The sequence below is a fragment of the Ovis aries genome, chromosome 1 (genome assembly GCF_016772045.2).
Source record: "Ovis aries strain OAR_USU_Benz2616 breed Rambouillet chromosome 1, ARS-UI_Ramb_v3.0, whole genome shotgun sequence".
Classification (NCBI taxonomy): Eukaryota; Metazoa; Chordata; class Mammalia; order Artiodactyla; family Bovidae; genus Ovis; species Ovis aries.
Window position 1 is genome coordinate 159,169,781 of NC_056054.1, and position 16,067 is coordinate 159,185,847.

General features: G+C 39.8%; 1 protein-coding gene across 1 annotated transcript in view; it reads right to left on the minus strand.

Moving 5' to 3' along the window:
• Window positions 1–11,623: 11,623 nt before the first annotated feature.
• Window positions 11,624–16,067, minus strand: part of PROS1 (protein S) — a 67,066-nt gene continuing 62,622 nt past the window's right edge. The window contains exons 14-15 of the mRNA XM_004002847.5: window positions 15,465–15,690; window positions 11,624–12,106 (exon numbers count right to left, since the gene is read on the minus strand). Of these exons, the coding sequence (XP_004002896.2) occupies window positions 11,946–12,106; window positions 15,465–15,690 (387 nt within the window). The 3' untranslated portion in view covers window positions 11,624–11,945. The remainder of the gene's footprint in view (window positions 12,107–15,464; window positions 15,691–16,067) is intronic.

A 16,067-nucleotide genomic window follows, 5' to 3' on the forward strand; every position in this document is an offset into this window, starting at 1 on the left:
GAGGCAGTCTTGGTCTGTATTATATACTATACCAGACTAGGGCGACACCTACCCCTAACAGGACTGTAGCCCTGAGGCCGCTACTGGAGCAGGCCAGATCAACAGGATGCTAGGGGCAGGTGAGACAGGTCTGAACTATTCAGGTTTTCAGACTTTCCGTAGGCTGACCAACACAGTGTTGGGTTATCAGTCTTTCTGTTCAGTTGGGGACCTGGAGCCATGAAGTCAAACCACATTTGCTTCTGGGTTACTTTTACCAGACCATTCACAGCTGATTAGGACAGACTATTGGCTCTCTTAGCTCCCTCTGTCTCAGGCTTTTCCTCTAGCCTGTGCCCATTCTTGAAATTTTTGTTTCCCCAGATCAGCAATGGACTGCCCAACATCCTAAATGTCCTGTCCCACAGCTGGACTCAGTGTGGATATCCGCATCCCATACAGGTGCTGGGGGTGGACTGGTGGATCTCAGCTTCCATCCCTGAAGCGAGCGTGGCCTGACCAAGGCCTGCAAAGACAGGGACGTAGATGGTCTGCCTGTCTCCTTCCCAACTAACTAAGAATTTGTTGTACCTCCTCTATATATTTTCAGGGCTTCCCAGGTGGTGCTAGTGACAAAGAACCTGCCTGCCAACGCAGAAGACATGAGACCTGCATTCAGTCCCTGGGTTGGGAAGATCCCCTGGAGGAGGGCATGGCAACCCACTCTAGCATTCTTTCATGGAGAATCCCATGGACAGGGAGCCTGGCAGGCTACAGTCCATAGGGTCACAAAGAGTCAGACACAACTGAAGCGACTTAAAAGAAAGGCACATTATGTACTTTCAGGACTCCACATGACCAGGAGTTCCCTCCCATTAACCAAGCCTTCCTGCAGGACAGAATAATCCAAGCGTAAAGGGAATGAGTCCCTTGACTGCCCTCCCCGCAGCACCATGCAGGTGCTGCGGGGAGGGCAGGGTGTGTTTGGTGATGATGTTCATTTTCTCTGCCTCCTGCTGGGTCAAAGAAATGCCATCACCCTCTGTATCCCGCAGCCACGCCAACCAGCCTGGATGCTTTCCCGGGCCTTTTACTGGAACTTGGCAGCTGTATCAATAAGCTCAGAGAGAAATTATTTTCTTATCATGAATGTTTCTTGAATTGGGAGCTGCCCCACTGGCTTGGGTCACTATTGCTGTGTTTTTCCTTTCTTTTATATCAGGGGTCAGACAGGGCATTGGAGATTTCTTCCATTTCACTATTACCACAGCACCCTCCTCTGCACTCTCCTCGCTTTCCCAGGGATTCAGCCTCTTAGGGTCCTAATCAGGCTTTGTCACAAGGAAAGACCTTGACTCTTGGCAGTTTGCACCCCCCGAGCTTTGCAAAACACACACTAAGGTTTCCACCTTCATATCCTGTTCTACCTTGTCCGCCAGCGCGAAGAAAGCAGGGCAGGGGGCACCCACACGTCCTTCTCTAACCTCAGCTCTTCCAATTTTCTAACTTGAGATTCAGCCTCTGGTTGGGCATCGGTATTCAGTGACTTGCCCGCAGTAGAGACCAGCCCACTGTGGCAGCCATGTGTTTGCTTTCTCTGCCGCAGTACACTCTGCACAGCTCAAACAAGCACATTAGACCAGCTGGTGTTTTCAAGGACATCTGTCCACAAGCATCCTACATAATGCCACTCCTACTCTCCCATATGGAGGTCAACGGCTAACCCAGAATTTCCTCCAGAGAAGCTCTTTCCCAGCACTCAGTTCTTGGGTCTCCTGGCTAGCTTGCCAACTGTTAGCTAGAAACTTCCTTGGGAGGGAGTTTCCCAGGTGAAATATGAAACTGGCCCCATATGTGGAAGGCAGGGAGAAACCAAAGAAATTGGCAAGCTACTCTCAATTGGCAGATGGGAGGTTTAATGAGCTGTTTTGGGCAGCTGCAAGACCAGTGGATTTCTGCACCCACCTGCCAGAATCTTAAAAGTTTTTGAAGAGGCCTCAACTGGGTTCAATCACACCTACCATCCAGATAGTCTCAACAGCACATTGGTCTCTCAAGGCTGCATTCTTGAAAAAGGCTCCCACTGTGGGAACAGTGGAGAGTGTATATTTTAAGCACATGGAACGCGGGGAGTAAATTTCAATTGCCCAGGTCCAACTCTCAGATCAAAGGGGGGTCACGTCCTCTTGATTACCTCATCCACCAATATGTCACCATGTATTGTATTTATAACAAAAGCATCTGTAGAAAGCATACGGTTTTGTTTATTTTCCCCCAATTTTAGAATATTTGTGCTTAGTAGAGATTACCTAAAGTAATTTAGTTTCCAATTGCAGCTTTGTCAATGGCAGATTTGAGATAATTGTTCATATCTACATGCCAAAATCTTTGAAATCTGGTTGTTAGGTTCCAGTAAGTTTTTTTTGAATCACAGTTTTGACATAAATGTAGTCCAGTTCACCTAGAAATCCATGTAGTTATATCCATGCAAGAGTACTTGTTTATATTCCAAACTTCTGATATAACCAAATTGAACAATAAAATCAGAAAATGTGATAATTTGCAAAAGAACTATGTTAAGTTTTACCAAAACTCTCTAAACTCATATAAATTCAAGAGAAAATTTGATGTTTCAATCCAAAAGGGGTTGTTTTCAGAACATTTTTAAGAGCCGTAACAAGCACAGCACGAAACTTGTAGAAGAGTTTGCCTCAGCAGATCCACTGCCAAGGCAATATTTTCCTAATAATGGAAGAAGACTTAGAAAAGAGTTATCTGCCAGTGTGTGTTTTCTGCCAAAAACGTGGTTTGTTTTAGAACCATACACATTTTCAGGCTTTTATTTTCTATATGAAAAGTACACTTAAAGTGAGTTCTTTTATGCAACCATTATTTTTCAAAAGGTATAAAAAGTATATTACATACTAGGATAAGTTACTTTTCCTATAGTAGAAGAGGGACTTTTTTGGTATGCTGTTAATAAAACCTTTTCTACCAAAAACATGGCAAAATAAGTCACATTTTAAAAATGGGTTGTACGATATAGCTTTTACTAAATGACTAAAATAAGAACACTGCTGAGAAAGAGCAGGTGATTTTATTTCCTAGTGGGTATGTACAAGGGGTTACCAGGACTTCTTCTTTGAGGTGGCCTGGACTCTCACGTCCATTCCATCCACCGTGCTTCCTGGGAGATGCATATCTCTGTGACGCACCTTAGAATCACCTATAGAGTCTTAAAACTCTCTGTTGCCCAGACTGCACACCAAACCAGTTAAATGAGAATCCTAAGCTGGAGGCTGGAGGGTGGAGCAGGGGTGGAGGAGAGGACAGGCGTGGTCAGCGTGGTTAAAGGTCCACAGGTAGACCTAAGAATGGACTTGTGGACACTGCCAGGGAAGGAGAGGGTGGGATGGATTGAGAGTAGTATTGACAGATACACACTACCATGAGCCAAAGAAGTAGCTAGTGAGAAGCCGCTGTATAGCTCAGGGAGCTCAGTTCCGTGCTCCGTGATTACCTAAAGGGGTGGGATGGTGGGGTGGAGTGGGATGGGGGTGGGGTGGGAGGGAGGGAAGTTCAAGAGGGAGGGGATATGATATACTTACAGCTGATTCACACTGCCGTATAGCAGAAACTAACAGAACATTGTAAAGCAATTATACTCCAATTAAATATTTTTTAAAATAAAATAAAGGTCCACAGGTGATTTTACTATGCAGCCGGCTTGAGAACCACTAGTTTAATGTACGGAGAAGGCAAAGGCACCCCACTCCAGTACTCTTGCCTGGAAAATCCCATGGATGGAGAAGCCTGGTAGGCTGCAGTCCATGGGGTCGCTAAGAGTCAACACAACTGAGCGACTTCACTTTCACTTTTCAGTTTCATGCATTGGAGAAGGAAATGGCAACCCACTCCAGTGTTCTTGCCTGGAGAATCCCAGGGACGGGGGAGCCTGGTGGGCTGCCGTCTATGGGGTCGCACTGAGTCAGACATGACAGAAACGACTTAGCAGCAGCAGTTTAATGTAAGCCCATTTTACCTTCACACCGTTGTTGACTGTATATTTAGCACTTAACCCAGGCTTTCTCTATGCTTGGCTCATCTTCCTTTGTGCTACCCAATTATTTTTCTCTAAATTTACCTGGTTTTTTCTTCTGGTTGTTTTTTTTTTTTTTTTCCTCTTTCCCTTTGTTCTCCCTAACCTTTTCTTCTTTCACCTTTTCTTTTAAATTTCTACTTGATTATCTGTCTCTTTTTAATCTCTCTGTAGATCTCAACTTATCACTACCTACTTTTATTTGTTTACAGGGAAGAAGATATTTCTGTTTGTATTTTTCCCCTATCTACCTTATCCTCTTCACCCAGTATCTTTTCGTACTCTTTGCTTCATCTCTTTCCTCTCCTTTATTCTTTATCTTGTATCTTATCACATGTTTCACTGAACCTCTGCTTTCATTTCCTTTGTATCTTTTCTCATTTTCTCTTTGTTGTCTTGTTCTCCCCTACTTGTTTTGTTCACATACATGCATACACACCCCTGCTCCTCTCTATCCTTTTCTCCTGTTTCTATTTTTCTCATTTTTGTTTTTGCTTTAAATCTGTGTGCACATGCTTGCATGCATGTGTGTGAGTGTGTGTGTTTAAGTGTGTCTGTACACATTCACATGCACATGGGGGAAATAAGAATGGGGAAGAAGGTGCATGAGTCCTCAGAGGCTGGACTTAAGGCTTGTTACTCTGGTTATCTTTTAAATAAATGGGAATCCTCTGATTTAGTTGCCAGAGATGGAGCCAGGGAATCTAATCAGCATTTTTGGGTTTGAGATCCACTGGTTTAAAGATGAAAGTCCTTGAAAGCTTAGGATTAAATATATGTACTTCTAGCAATGTTTGACAGGAAAAGTCTTTTGGGTGTTGAGGATTATAGTGAAACAAGATCTCTGTGTGAGACATCATCTGAATACATTGTGGGCAATAGGACTTGGAGGCAGAGAAACTAATGAAAAGTTCTATCTTACTGGGCCTAATTCAAAATAGCACCTCACTAGTTTTCCATTTCAAATCCATTTCTGCCTCCTCATAACCCCCTGCAAATGTTTATTTCTCTGGTGCAGCTCTTACCAACCTTGGGCTCATATTTGAATTACTTCTCCATCTGTCTGGTATCCCCTAAACTGTGAATATATTGGCAACAGAAGTGGGGCACTTTCTCCACTTTTTCCTAGGACAGTATCCACCTAGAGTTCCAATTACTGTAGTCCCTTGGTATCTGAGGAAGACGGGTTCCAAAAGCTCCCTGCTGCTGCTGCTAAGTCGCTTCAGTCGCGTCCAACTCTGTGCGACCCCATAGACGGCAGCCCACCAGGCTCCCCCATCCCTGGGATTCTCCAGGCAAGAACACTGGAGTGGGTTGCCATTTTCTTCACCAATGCATGAAAGTGAAAAGTCAAAGTGAAGTCGCTCAGTCGTGTCCGACTCTTAGCGACCCCATGGACTGCAGCCCACCAGGCTCCTCTGTCCATGGGATTTTCCAGGGAAGAGTACTGGAGTGGGGTGCCATTGCCTTCTCCGTACAGATACCAAACTCTAAGGATGCTCAAGTCCCTTATATAAAGTAACATCATATTAGCACACGTCCTCCCACATACTTTAAATAACTTCCAGACTACTTATATTTAGATTAGTGCAAAAGTAGTTACAGTTTTACATTTTTTAACTTTACCATTTATACTGGAATACAGTCTTAAATAAATGTGGTTATGTTATATATAATTTTAATGTACATTTCTCGCTTTATATTCTTTTCGCCATGATGTGTTATTTGTTTATATATATTTTAGACTATAGAAATTATATTAGACAAAAAGCAAATTCAAGCGATTTTTTGTTCAAGTTCAAAATGTGTCATAAAGCAGCAGAGATAACCCACAACATCAGCAATGCATTTAGCCCAGAAGCTGCTATTGAACATACAGTGCAGTGGTGGTTCAAGATGTTTTCCAAAGGAGATGAGAACCTTGAGATGAGGGGTGCAGTGTCCAGCCATCAGAAGTTGACAATGACCAACTGAGAGTAATCACTGAAGCTGATCCCCTTACAACTATGCAAGAAGTTGCTGAAGAATTCAACATTGAACATCCTATGGTACTTTGCCATTTGAAGAAATTGGAAAGGCGAAAAAGCTCAATAAGTGGATGCCTCATGAATGACCACAAATCAAAAAAATTGTCATTTTGAAGGGTCGTCTTCTCTTTCTGTACGCAACAACAAACCATTTTCTGTGCAAAGAAAAGTGGATTTTATATGACAATTGGTGATAACCAGCTCAGTGGTTGGACGAAGAAAAAGCTCTAAAGCATTTCTCAAAGCCAAATTGCACCAAAAAAAGGTCATGATCAGTGTTGGTGGTATGCTGCCCATCTGATCCACTACAGCTTTCTGAATCCCAGCGAAATCATTACATCTGAGAAGTATGCTTGGCAAATTGATGAGGTGTAATTGATGAGAAAATAGCAACATCTGCAGCCTGTGTTGGTTAACAGAAAGTGCCCAATGCTTCTCCATGACAATGCCCGACTGCATGTCGCACAATCAATGCTTCAGAAGTTGAATGAATTTTGCCCCAACTGCCATATTCACCCGCCCTCTCACCAAATGACAACCTCTCACATCTTCAAACATGTCAACAAATTCTTGCAGGGAAAAGGCTTCCACAACCAGCAGGAGGCAGAAAATGCTTTCCAAGAGTTCATCAAATCCTGAAGCATAGATTTTTACCCTACAGGAATAAACAAACTTATTTCTCTTTGGCAAAAATGTGTTGATTGTAATGGTTCTTATTTTGACTAATAAAGATGTATGTGAGCCTAGTTATAGTGACTGAAAATTCACAGTCTGAAACCGCAGTTACTTTTGTACCAACCTAATAGTACCTGATACAATATAAATACTACGTAAATAGTTACCCAGTGTGTGGCAAATTCAAGTTTTGCTTTTTGGAGCTTTCTGGAATAAGTTTTTCCCAAATATTTTCCATCCGTGGCTGATTGAATCTGCCTATGCAGAACCTACAGAGGGTCCACTGTAGGTCAGTTTTTAGAGTCATTATCAGCATTTGTTTAACTGAATTAAATAACATACATTTGTCTTAAAACCGTTAAGCTGATATTATTACCAACTAAAACTCTACTGACACCGCAGGTTATATGTACAGTTAGAGACAGAATTTTTTCACTCCAACAATATAACATTCACTATATAACAATATAACATTTCTCTACCTAGTTATTTACTAACGTATATCATGATGGGATAACTAGTTAAGAATATCGGTGAAATATGAACTTTTGAATTTGGCTGTAGACTCTTGAGCCAGACATCCTGGGTTTGAATCTCAGCTTGCCAACCTGCTACATATATAAAGAAGTCTCAGACTGCCTGTTTTTCAGAACAGCCAGCTCTTAGTTTCTTTGGCTACCTTATACATGCCAAGTTGGCTCAGGAAGATACTCTCACCTCTGAAGTCTCCAGCCTCAGCTCCAGTGTCCAAAATGCTTTGTTTAAATTTTTATACTCGTTGCATTTTATTTTATATTTATTATTTATATTTAAATAAGTAAGGTGTTTATTTTTGTGAACCACAGATAATAATGTTAGATCCTTCCTACATCAGCTAGATACTATCCTCACCTTCGTTTTCTTCAAATCAGTTCAGAGAACTAATCAGAGTTAAACAAGTGGTTCTTCCATCTGGAGACAAGTAACAGAAAGAGACTTCAGACTCCACCATTTAAAACTCGAGCAAGAAAGATGATTTCTCACTAGTAAAATTCAAATTTTGTCACATTATTCTCTCACAGAATTAGGATTCTTTTTGGAAAGGGCTTCTCATGGGAAGTAGGTAAGCAAAGACTGAGTCAGTAAGTTCTCTGGATGCTATTCTTATCTACAAGGTAATTGCAGGTCTAAACTACTGACAAAGCAGCAGACTGTGGCTCGGGAACTGTCTCCCAGCCTCAGTGTCCTGCCACTTGTTTCAAACTGCTCTAAGCTCAGTTCCCCTCTATTTCTGATCCTCTTTGCTTCACATACCTTGGTTCAATAATCTGTTTTGATAATCTGGCCTCATAGGATGCTGTTCCATGTAATTGCTCCTCACCTTTACACTCTGTAAACATGACTGCAAGATAACCATGGGCTGGGCTGGACCCAAGCCCATCACTGGATGAACCTCTGACCAATGCCTCTTCTACAGGACAAGACTTATTTTTCAAATATAAGTTCTCTGTGAAAGCTAGAAGCCTGCTATGGCAAGTAACCCATGTGCAAGATCACTGTCAAATCAGTTTTATTTGTAAGAAACAAACTACTACTATATAGGAACAATGATTAAGTTGTATTGCTTCAATTTCTGACACAATCTAATTGGACTGCTCAAGGAACACAAGTTTGAGGTCTACCTCAAACTGGTGGCTCAGGCAGTAAAGAATCTGCCTTCAATGCAGGAGATCCAGGTTCAGTCCCTGGGTTGGAGAAAGGGATGGCTAACCACTCCAGTACTTTTGCCTGGAAATCCCATGGACAGAGGAACCTAGCGGGCTACAGTCCATGAGGTTGCAAAGAGCTGGATTACGACTGAGAGATGAACACTTTAACTTTCACAGGGCTATTGAGTACTACCACTTTCTATTCAGTTGAAATTAGCTCTTCAGACATTTTACCATCTTCAGTTTCACTTGCACAGACTAGGTGCTTGAAGAATATTTGTTGATGAACAAATTAGATTTTTACAACACTTGTCCCGGGAGTTTCCAGAGTCCCTGTCTTCTCCCAAGCTCATACTATCAGTAACAGTATCAAGACATCTGAAGTGAAAATATTTTAAATAACACAGTCTTCTTCTATACTGACTATAGAGATTAAAGGTCTAAGGGATTTCTAAAAGAAATAAAGGCAATTATTAAGCACACTTTTGAAAAAAGTCCTCTGTCCAGCAATAATACCAGTTCCAGAATGAAAAATAAAAAATTTGAAATACGTTATAAGACTCACATATGGTGACTGAGACTCGAATTACAATTTCCAACAGGAGAAAAAGGTGAATAACTCTGTTCTCACAAATTAACCGTTATTTCATGGATATGCAATCCATCTCTGCAAATGGTAAGGTGTATGGGACTCTGTAATGACCCTGTCACTTAGATTTTCTCAATATACACAGCTCAGAAAGCACCAAATATCCTATTTGTCCTTCATGAAACCACTGTTCTCTACCACTCTTTAAGAGCCTGTGTGTCCTGGCAAAGATAAAGATCAAAGGTCCAGACCCTTTCTCTTTCTAAGCCATTGTTTAAGTGCATCTCAAAGATAAACATTGTTTATAAATGAGTCTCTGGAACCTCTGTGAAGATCACTGCATGTTGGAAAGTTTCTGTTTTTCACGGGAAAAGTGAAATTGACCCCCATACTGACCCCTGAATCTGGGCATGATTAAATGAGAATTAGAGAACTCCTTCTGAAAGAAAATTCATTTTTTCTTTTCTTCTTTTTTAAGAATTTCCATTTACTTCCAGTTTTACTACTTCCTTACTTATTTACAAGCAGTTGATCAAATGTATAGTTTGATATATGATCAATGATTGTAATAGTATAACTCTAGAAGGCAATGGCAACCCACTGCATTAATCTTGCCTGGAAAATCCCATGGACAGAGGAGCCTGGGAGGCTGCAGTCCATGGGGTTGCGGAGAGTCGGACACAACTGAGCGTCTTCACTTACTTATTTACACCACTGTAATTATCAATAGTTGCTCACTGAAATTCACCATCCACTATGCATGGTGGTAGCCAGGGGAGAAATTCTATCCAGTAAAATGATCTAGCACAATTTCTGGTATGTGTCAAACACTCAGCATGTTACTTTCGCTTCTCTTTCCTTTCTGAGCTCCAGTCCACAATTCAACCATAACTACTAATCAAATATTACAGCTTCATTTGTCTTTCTTAAAACACTACTGTGCTGCATCAGAGTTACATGAATATTATGTAATTTTATGTTCTCTTCCAAGACTTGATAGAATATAGATTTTATTCATATAAATTTTCAAAATATCACCAGTTAATTATGTCTTACATAATGTAAAATGTCTACAGTGGAAAAAAGTTTACTTTCTAAAACTCAGTGAAACACCTAATACATACCCAATGTGAATGGCAGGTTTGAGAAGAATAAAACTGCTACTTGAAATGCATTACCAATAAATATATAAATCTTACCTCCTTACTTTAAAGCTGCTGCTGCTGCTAAGTCGCTTCAGTCTTGTCTGACTCTGTGCGACCCCATAGACGGCAGCCCACCAGGCTCCGCCGTCCTTGGGATTCTCCAGGCAAGGATATTACAAAGACATAATATTAACTATGTCCCTCTGTGGTTTATCCTTTCATTAAAATTTGTTCTAGTTTTCATAGCTCCTTTTGTTCTTCAACAATCACATTCTAGGATTGTACTCTGGTAATTAAGGTTTGATTCCGGGAAAACCAGAAACTTTCATATCACTCATTCTCTCACTTGTTCTTTCCATCGGCAGGTTCTGCCTTTCCTCATCTACACTTGTGTGACTCACGCAGCCAGATTTAAGGAACGTACCCACCCCAGGTTTCTACACCCATTCCAACACAGCACATTAGCCTCTTAAAATCCAGTCACTAACCAGCAAAATTCATGTGCTGCTCTTATGAAAATTTGTCCCACTCATTATGTAATTCAGTAATAGCCCACTCATTATCTAATTCAAATGTGAAAACAGAAAGATGAATTCAAAGTTGGTTTCCCTGAGGGACTGTTTTGGAATAAAGCTTTAAGGCCTTCCACTCAATTCACACTTAATTCACACTTAACTCTTCTGCTTTCATTAAGAAAAAATGAAAACAAAGTATCTCCTCTGATCAACAGTGTCAGCAGCAAAACCAATGAACAGTTCCTGGGATATAAAAACAGAATCTGGGTAATAAAATAAAGTCTAACCTTTTTCTTTGTGCTTAAGTTTCACTTGTTCACAGGGGGCTGCATAGAGTGGGGCCACAAACAGCGGCCTCATACATAGCCCTTCGGATCAGAGTTCCTCCTGTGAGCTGGCTGTGCCAACACCTCAGGTAAGGGGCCTGTGTGCAGAAACACGAAGCAGGACCCTCCATTCAAGATGGCGGAGGTGGTGGCCCCTGTGCAGAAACGCTTCCCTCCGCACGGTGTTCTGGAGCATGAATAGCAAAGCTGAGTCTGCTCTGCTAGAACTCCACCGCCTCCCACCGCATCCCACCCTCCTCCCACTTTACAAAGGAGATCCCTGAAAAGCAGCCCAGCCCACAGCCTGTCAGAGGAGCTTGTACTCTAGAGCTAGAACTCCCACCTCTCATTCTCTGATCCAAGGATAACCTTCCTTTGCTTCTGAAGAACCAGACTCGGTCTCCTATTGGTTCGAGTTACACCAGGCAGAAGGTCCCTTATTTGAAGACTGACTTGGGAGGACTGGTAACAATGGAATTTAGTCACACGTACTTTTGTTTGTATTCTAACAGAGGTTTAACTTCCTTGACTCCTCCCCCCGCCTCCCCTCCCACAAACAAAACAGATATTTAAATCCACGTTCATGATGATAAAATTAAACTTTACTTTTACAAACATAAAAAAAAGAAGAAATGTCATTTGTCACAAAAAATTCAAATTAAAAATTTTTATAGGTTTCATTAATTTCTAGACAGCAACAGAGGTAAGAATATTTTTAATGTGATTCATATCACAAGAGAATCTTGTTTTCTTGAAAAAGGACCTTTTTAAAATTCCAGGAAGGTTAAAGTACCACAAAATAATCGAGATATGCACATTGTAGGTAAAACACTTTAGCTATGATTGAAACATAAGTATAATTACACACAGGAAAAAGATATTATCAGCAGAGAAAAAATGCCTTAAGTATGCTCTGTATTCTGCCAAACTGATGGACACGAGTGGGCTCTAATATCATTATGTTTAGAAATGGCTTCATCCAAATCCAACTGTACACCATTAATGTTCACTTCCATACAGCCTTGGTAAAAGGCATTCACTGGTGTGGCACTGAACGGAACATCTGTTAAAACAGAATATTAAAATATTAGTCCAAGACTTTTAGCATCTTACTTGCTTATCGTTAGAGGAATTATTCAGACTGCTCATTTTCAATTAAATTCTAATCCTAAAGGAAAAGTCAATAATGTTCTTCTGTTCAATCAGTTCATATTAATTGACTTCAGTGTTGTAAGTTGTTGTGTTTGGTACTAAATTCAGCATAGCTTAGTTCCTCTGATTTTGTAAAAGTTCCAGCCAAACCTCAGATAAATAAACATGCTTTAGAAAGAGTAGAAAATAGCATATTCTTACCTGCGGTGTTCTACTTTATTTTCTCCTTAAATCTGAGGGATAGGTTAATCATTATTAAGACATTTTTTCAATTCAAAATTATAGCTATTTGGAAATCTTTTTTAAAGGGCACAATAAATATGTCTATTTTATAATTGCTGGAATATAAGTAGATTTCTGTATTTTCCAAAGAAATAGTGTCTTGCTGACCATACAGTAGCAGGTCATAATAGGGAATTCACTATTATGTAATGTTTGGTGTTCTGAAAAATAACAGTTTTAATAATACTTCAGTGAATAGGGCCTCAAGGCTTTACTACACTTTTACTCGCCTTATCAACTCAATATTTAGGCAACATCCTTGGATTCCTGAGAACTATGGTTCATCTTCAAAACAGCCATCTCTCTACTTGCTTCCTCTTTTCTTGGCATCTCATCTCCATAACTTTTAATTCCCAATGGATATTTTTCAGCTCTTATTCTTCCTCCTCAGTACCTTATACAAATATATACTTATATATATATATATACTTCAAATTTCCCACTTCTAACTTGCCAATGTAGTGAATAAATCCATACTTTTCTATGGGCTCAGCATTTGTTAAGAAACAGTTTCAAGTCTGGCTGATTATCATAGGCTATACCACTGTTATAAATATCCCTGGAATCATCTATTTCACCTGATTTTTAATTCATAATATGTGACTTAGCATGTCTATTTTGCATATCAATTAAGAAATTATCCATTCCCTAGTTCACACTCTTCAGTTCAGTTCAGTTCAGTAAGCAACAAAGCAAAAATAGATGTTTTTCTGCAGCTCTCTTGCTTTTTCCTTCACACTCTTCATGTCTCAATTTCAACTTTTTCTCAATTTTTCCTCATGCTTTCTAAACACACCTTGCTTAAAATTAGTCCTCAGTGCTGTTGACAAAGTCCTGAAACCACAGAAATTCTGACATTTTTAGTTCTGAACTCTTTCATTGTTTGTTTGATTTCCTAAAATTACATTCAACTAATTTGTGAATAAGGTAGTAGGTGGATTTCAATGTATTTAGAATTTATTCATTTGAACCATAATTATACTTCCTAATAATTAACCACATTAATGTAACTATGCATGTATACCTATCAATGGATATAGCTATCTAACGGATCTATTTATAACTTTTATAATCTATTTACTATATCTTTTATATATATATATATATATCTTGGCTGTGCCACTTGGCTTGGCAATTTCAGTTCCCCTGCCAGGGATTAACCTGGGCCACTGCAATGAAAGGGCTTTCCTGGTGGATTAGTGGTAAAGAACGTGCCTGCCAATGCAAGAGATGTGGGTTCAATCCTTGGGTCAGGAAGACCCCCTGGGGAAGGAAATGGTACGCACTCCAGTATTCTTATCTTTAGAATTCCATGGACAGAGGAACCTGGCGGGCTACAGTCCATGGGGCTGCAAAGAGTCAGACAAGTCTGAAGCCACTTAGCATGCACGCACGTGCAACAATGAAAGCACTAAATCCTAACCACTGGACCACCAGGGGATTCTGCTACAGTCTATTATATTCCCCCAAAACCTAGAGGAAATTTCCATATATGGGAAATGAACACACTGGGCAGTCCAAGTATTTTAAAGATTAGTAGAAGTTCAGACACCAAACTATTCAAAAATGTTTGTAAAAAACTTTCTGCCTCAATTTTTTTGTCATTTAAAGTGCAGTGTTGATGCCAATGTCATATTTTCCCATATTAACCACTTTTCCTCCAGTTTTCCCCATCTTGGTAAATGGAAACTTCACCTATGCAACTGCTCATGCCAAATACCTAAGAGATTCTTTCAATCATTAGTTTCTATTAGCTTTGCTTCTCACATTATCTCCAATCTATTCACTGTATACTATCTCCACCAACATCACCCCGGTCCAACAGCTTCCTCAGCTTCCTCATGTGCAAAATGGAGATAACAAAAGTACTTTCCTCATAGGACTACTTTAAGTATTAAATGATACACCTGAAACACTCTGAACAATGCCCAGACTGTGTGTTATGCACCACTGGAGGCAGTATAGTTGTCACCACTGTTACTGTAACTGCTTCTTTATCTGAATTGCTTCATTAGCCCCCAACTCACCTCATCCACTTATATCTCCCCCTGTCCATCTGCATCCAGCATGCAGGGGAATTTTTTTAAACTGCATCATTGATATACCACTTCCTTGTCTAAAATTTTTTTAACGATTCTTACGGCTCCAATAAGATGCAGGATTCTGAGCCAGGTCTATAATCATCCCACCCACCACCCATTTCACAGCCTCCTCTTGCATGACCACCCCCTTGCTCAATGTGCTCTCACGGTACTGACCTTCTATACCTTCCTCAAGCATGTCAACCCCTTTCCATTCTGCCATGGGCAATTTGCATTCTAGCTCCAATCTCCACCCTCATTACCTGGTAAACTTCATTTAATCCTTCAAATATCAGAGCTGTATCTTATTCTCTTCCTCAGAGAGCTTGTTCCTGGCCCCCACAACCAGATCAAGGTCTCATTTTCCAGGCTCTAAAAGCAACCCCAACTTTTCCTTCATAGAAATTATGAAAATTTTAATTTTTAAAATATTTTCCTAATCAGTTGTTTAATATCTGCCTCTTTCACTAGATGGTAAAGGTCTTAACAGCAGAGATTGTATCCATTTGTTTATTGATGTGTCTCTATTGCCTGAGACATAGGGTCTTAATGAATATTGGGTGAGTGATGGTTGAACTGAAGAATAAATATTAAACTCAGAAGACAACTGTGAGTATAAAATAAAAATGGCAAATCATTTCTCGCTAGGATAGTCAAATGCATGAAAACTCAGTTTCAGTTTACCATTAAAAAAATTAAATAAAAATGACCAATAAAATGTTCATGCAAGCCCCCAGAAAAAGAATAATGGTTACTGGAATTTTCTCTTCCTTTCTGATACCCCTTTACTACAATTACTTATGCTCTATATATACAGATGCTGTTTTACTAACATTGCATATCCAAAATACTATCAATTTCATTGAAAATACACTTTCTAAAACTGAAGACAAAGTGAGAAGATACCTGGAAGGCCGCCCAGGTAAGTGGCCACTGTTCCTTTCATTGCTTCATCCAAGATGGCAAATTGTCTTTGAAAGTCTTCAGAGTGGAAGCTATCCTTTCTAAGTTGAGTCAATAGTTCCAAATTGTTTCTGTTGACTCTGATTTCCAGAAAGGTTTGCTGATCAGAACATAGAGTTTCGGCCTCTATCCGAGCTATTACCATACTTTCAACAGATACCAGGATATCCTGAAGAACAAAGACTCATTATAAACAAATACTAAGAGTAATGCCAAATAAAAGAGACTTTGGTTTTAAAATTCAAAAAACTGAATTTCAGTGAGGTGGGGAAAATATGATAGAGCCTTCAAGTTTAAATGAAAAAACTTTTATTATCATAATCATTATTTTTGAATATACATTAGTTTTACAAACTCCAGGTTTAGCTAAGATGTGAATGTACAGCAGGTTCTGAAAATTCAAGAAACCAATGGGCACTTAAGTAGTATCTTAAGCAATAAATTTCTTTTTATGAGCCTTCCCAATTTTAAAACTTACATATGGAAAAGGAAGGAGCTGAATCATTCTTTGTTGGGGAAAAAAGTTAGAAAACTTAAAGTGCTTTA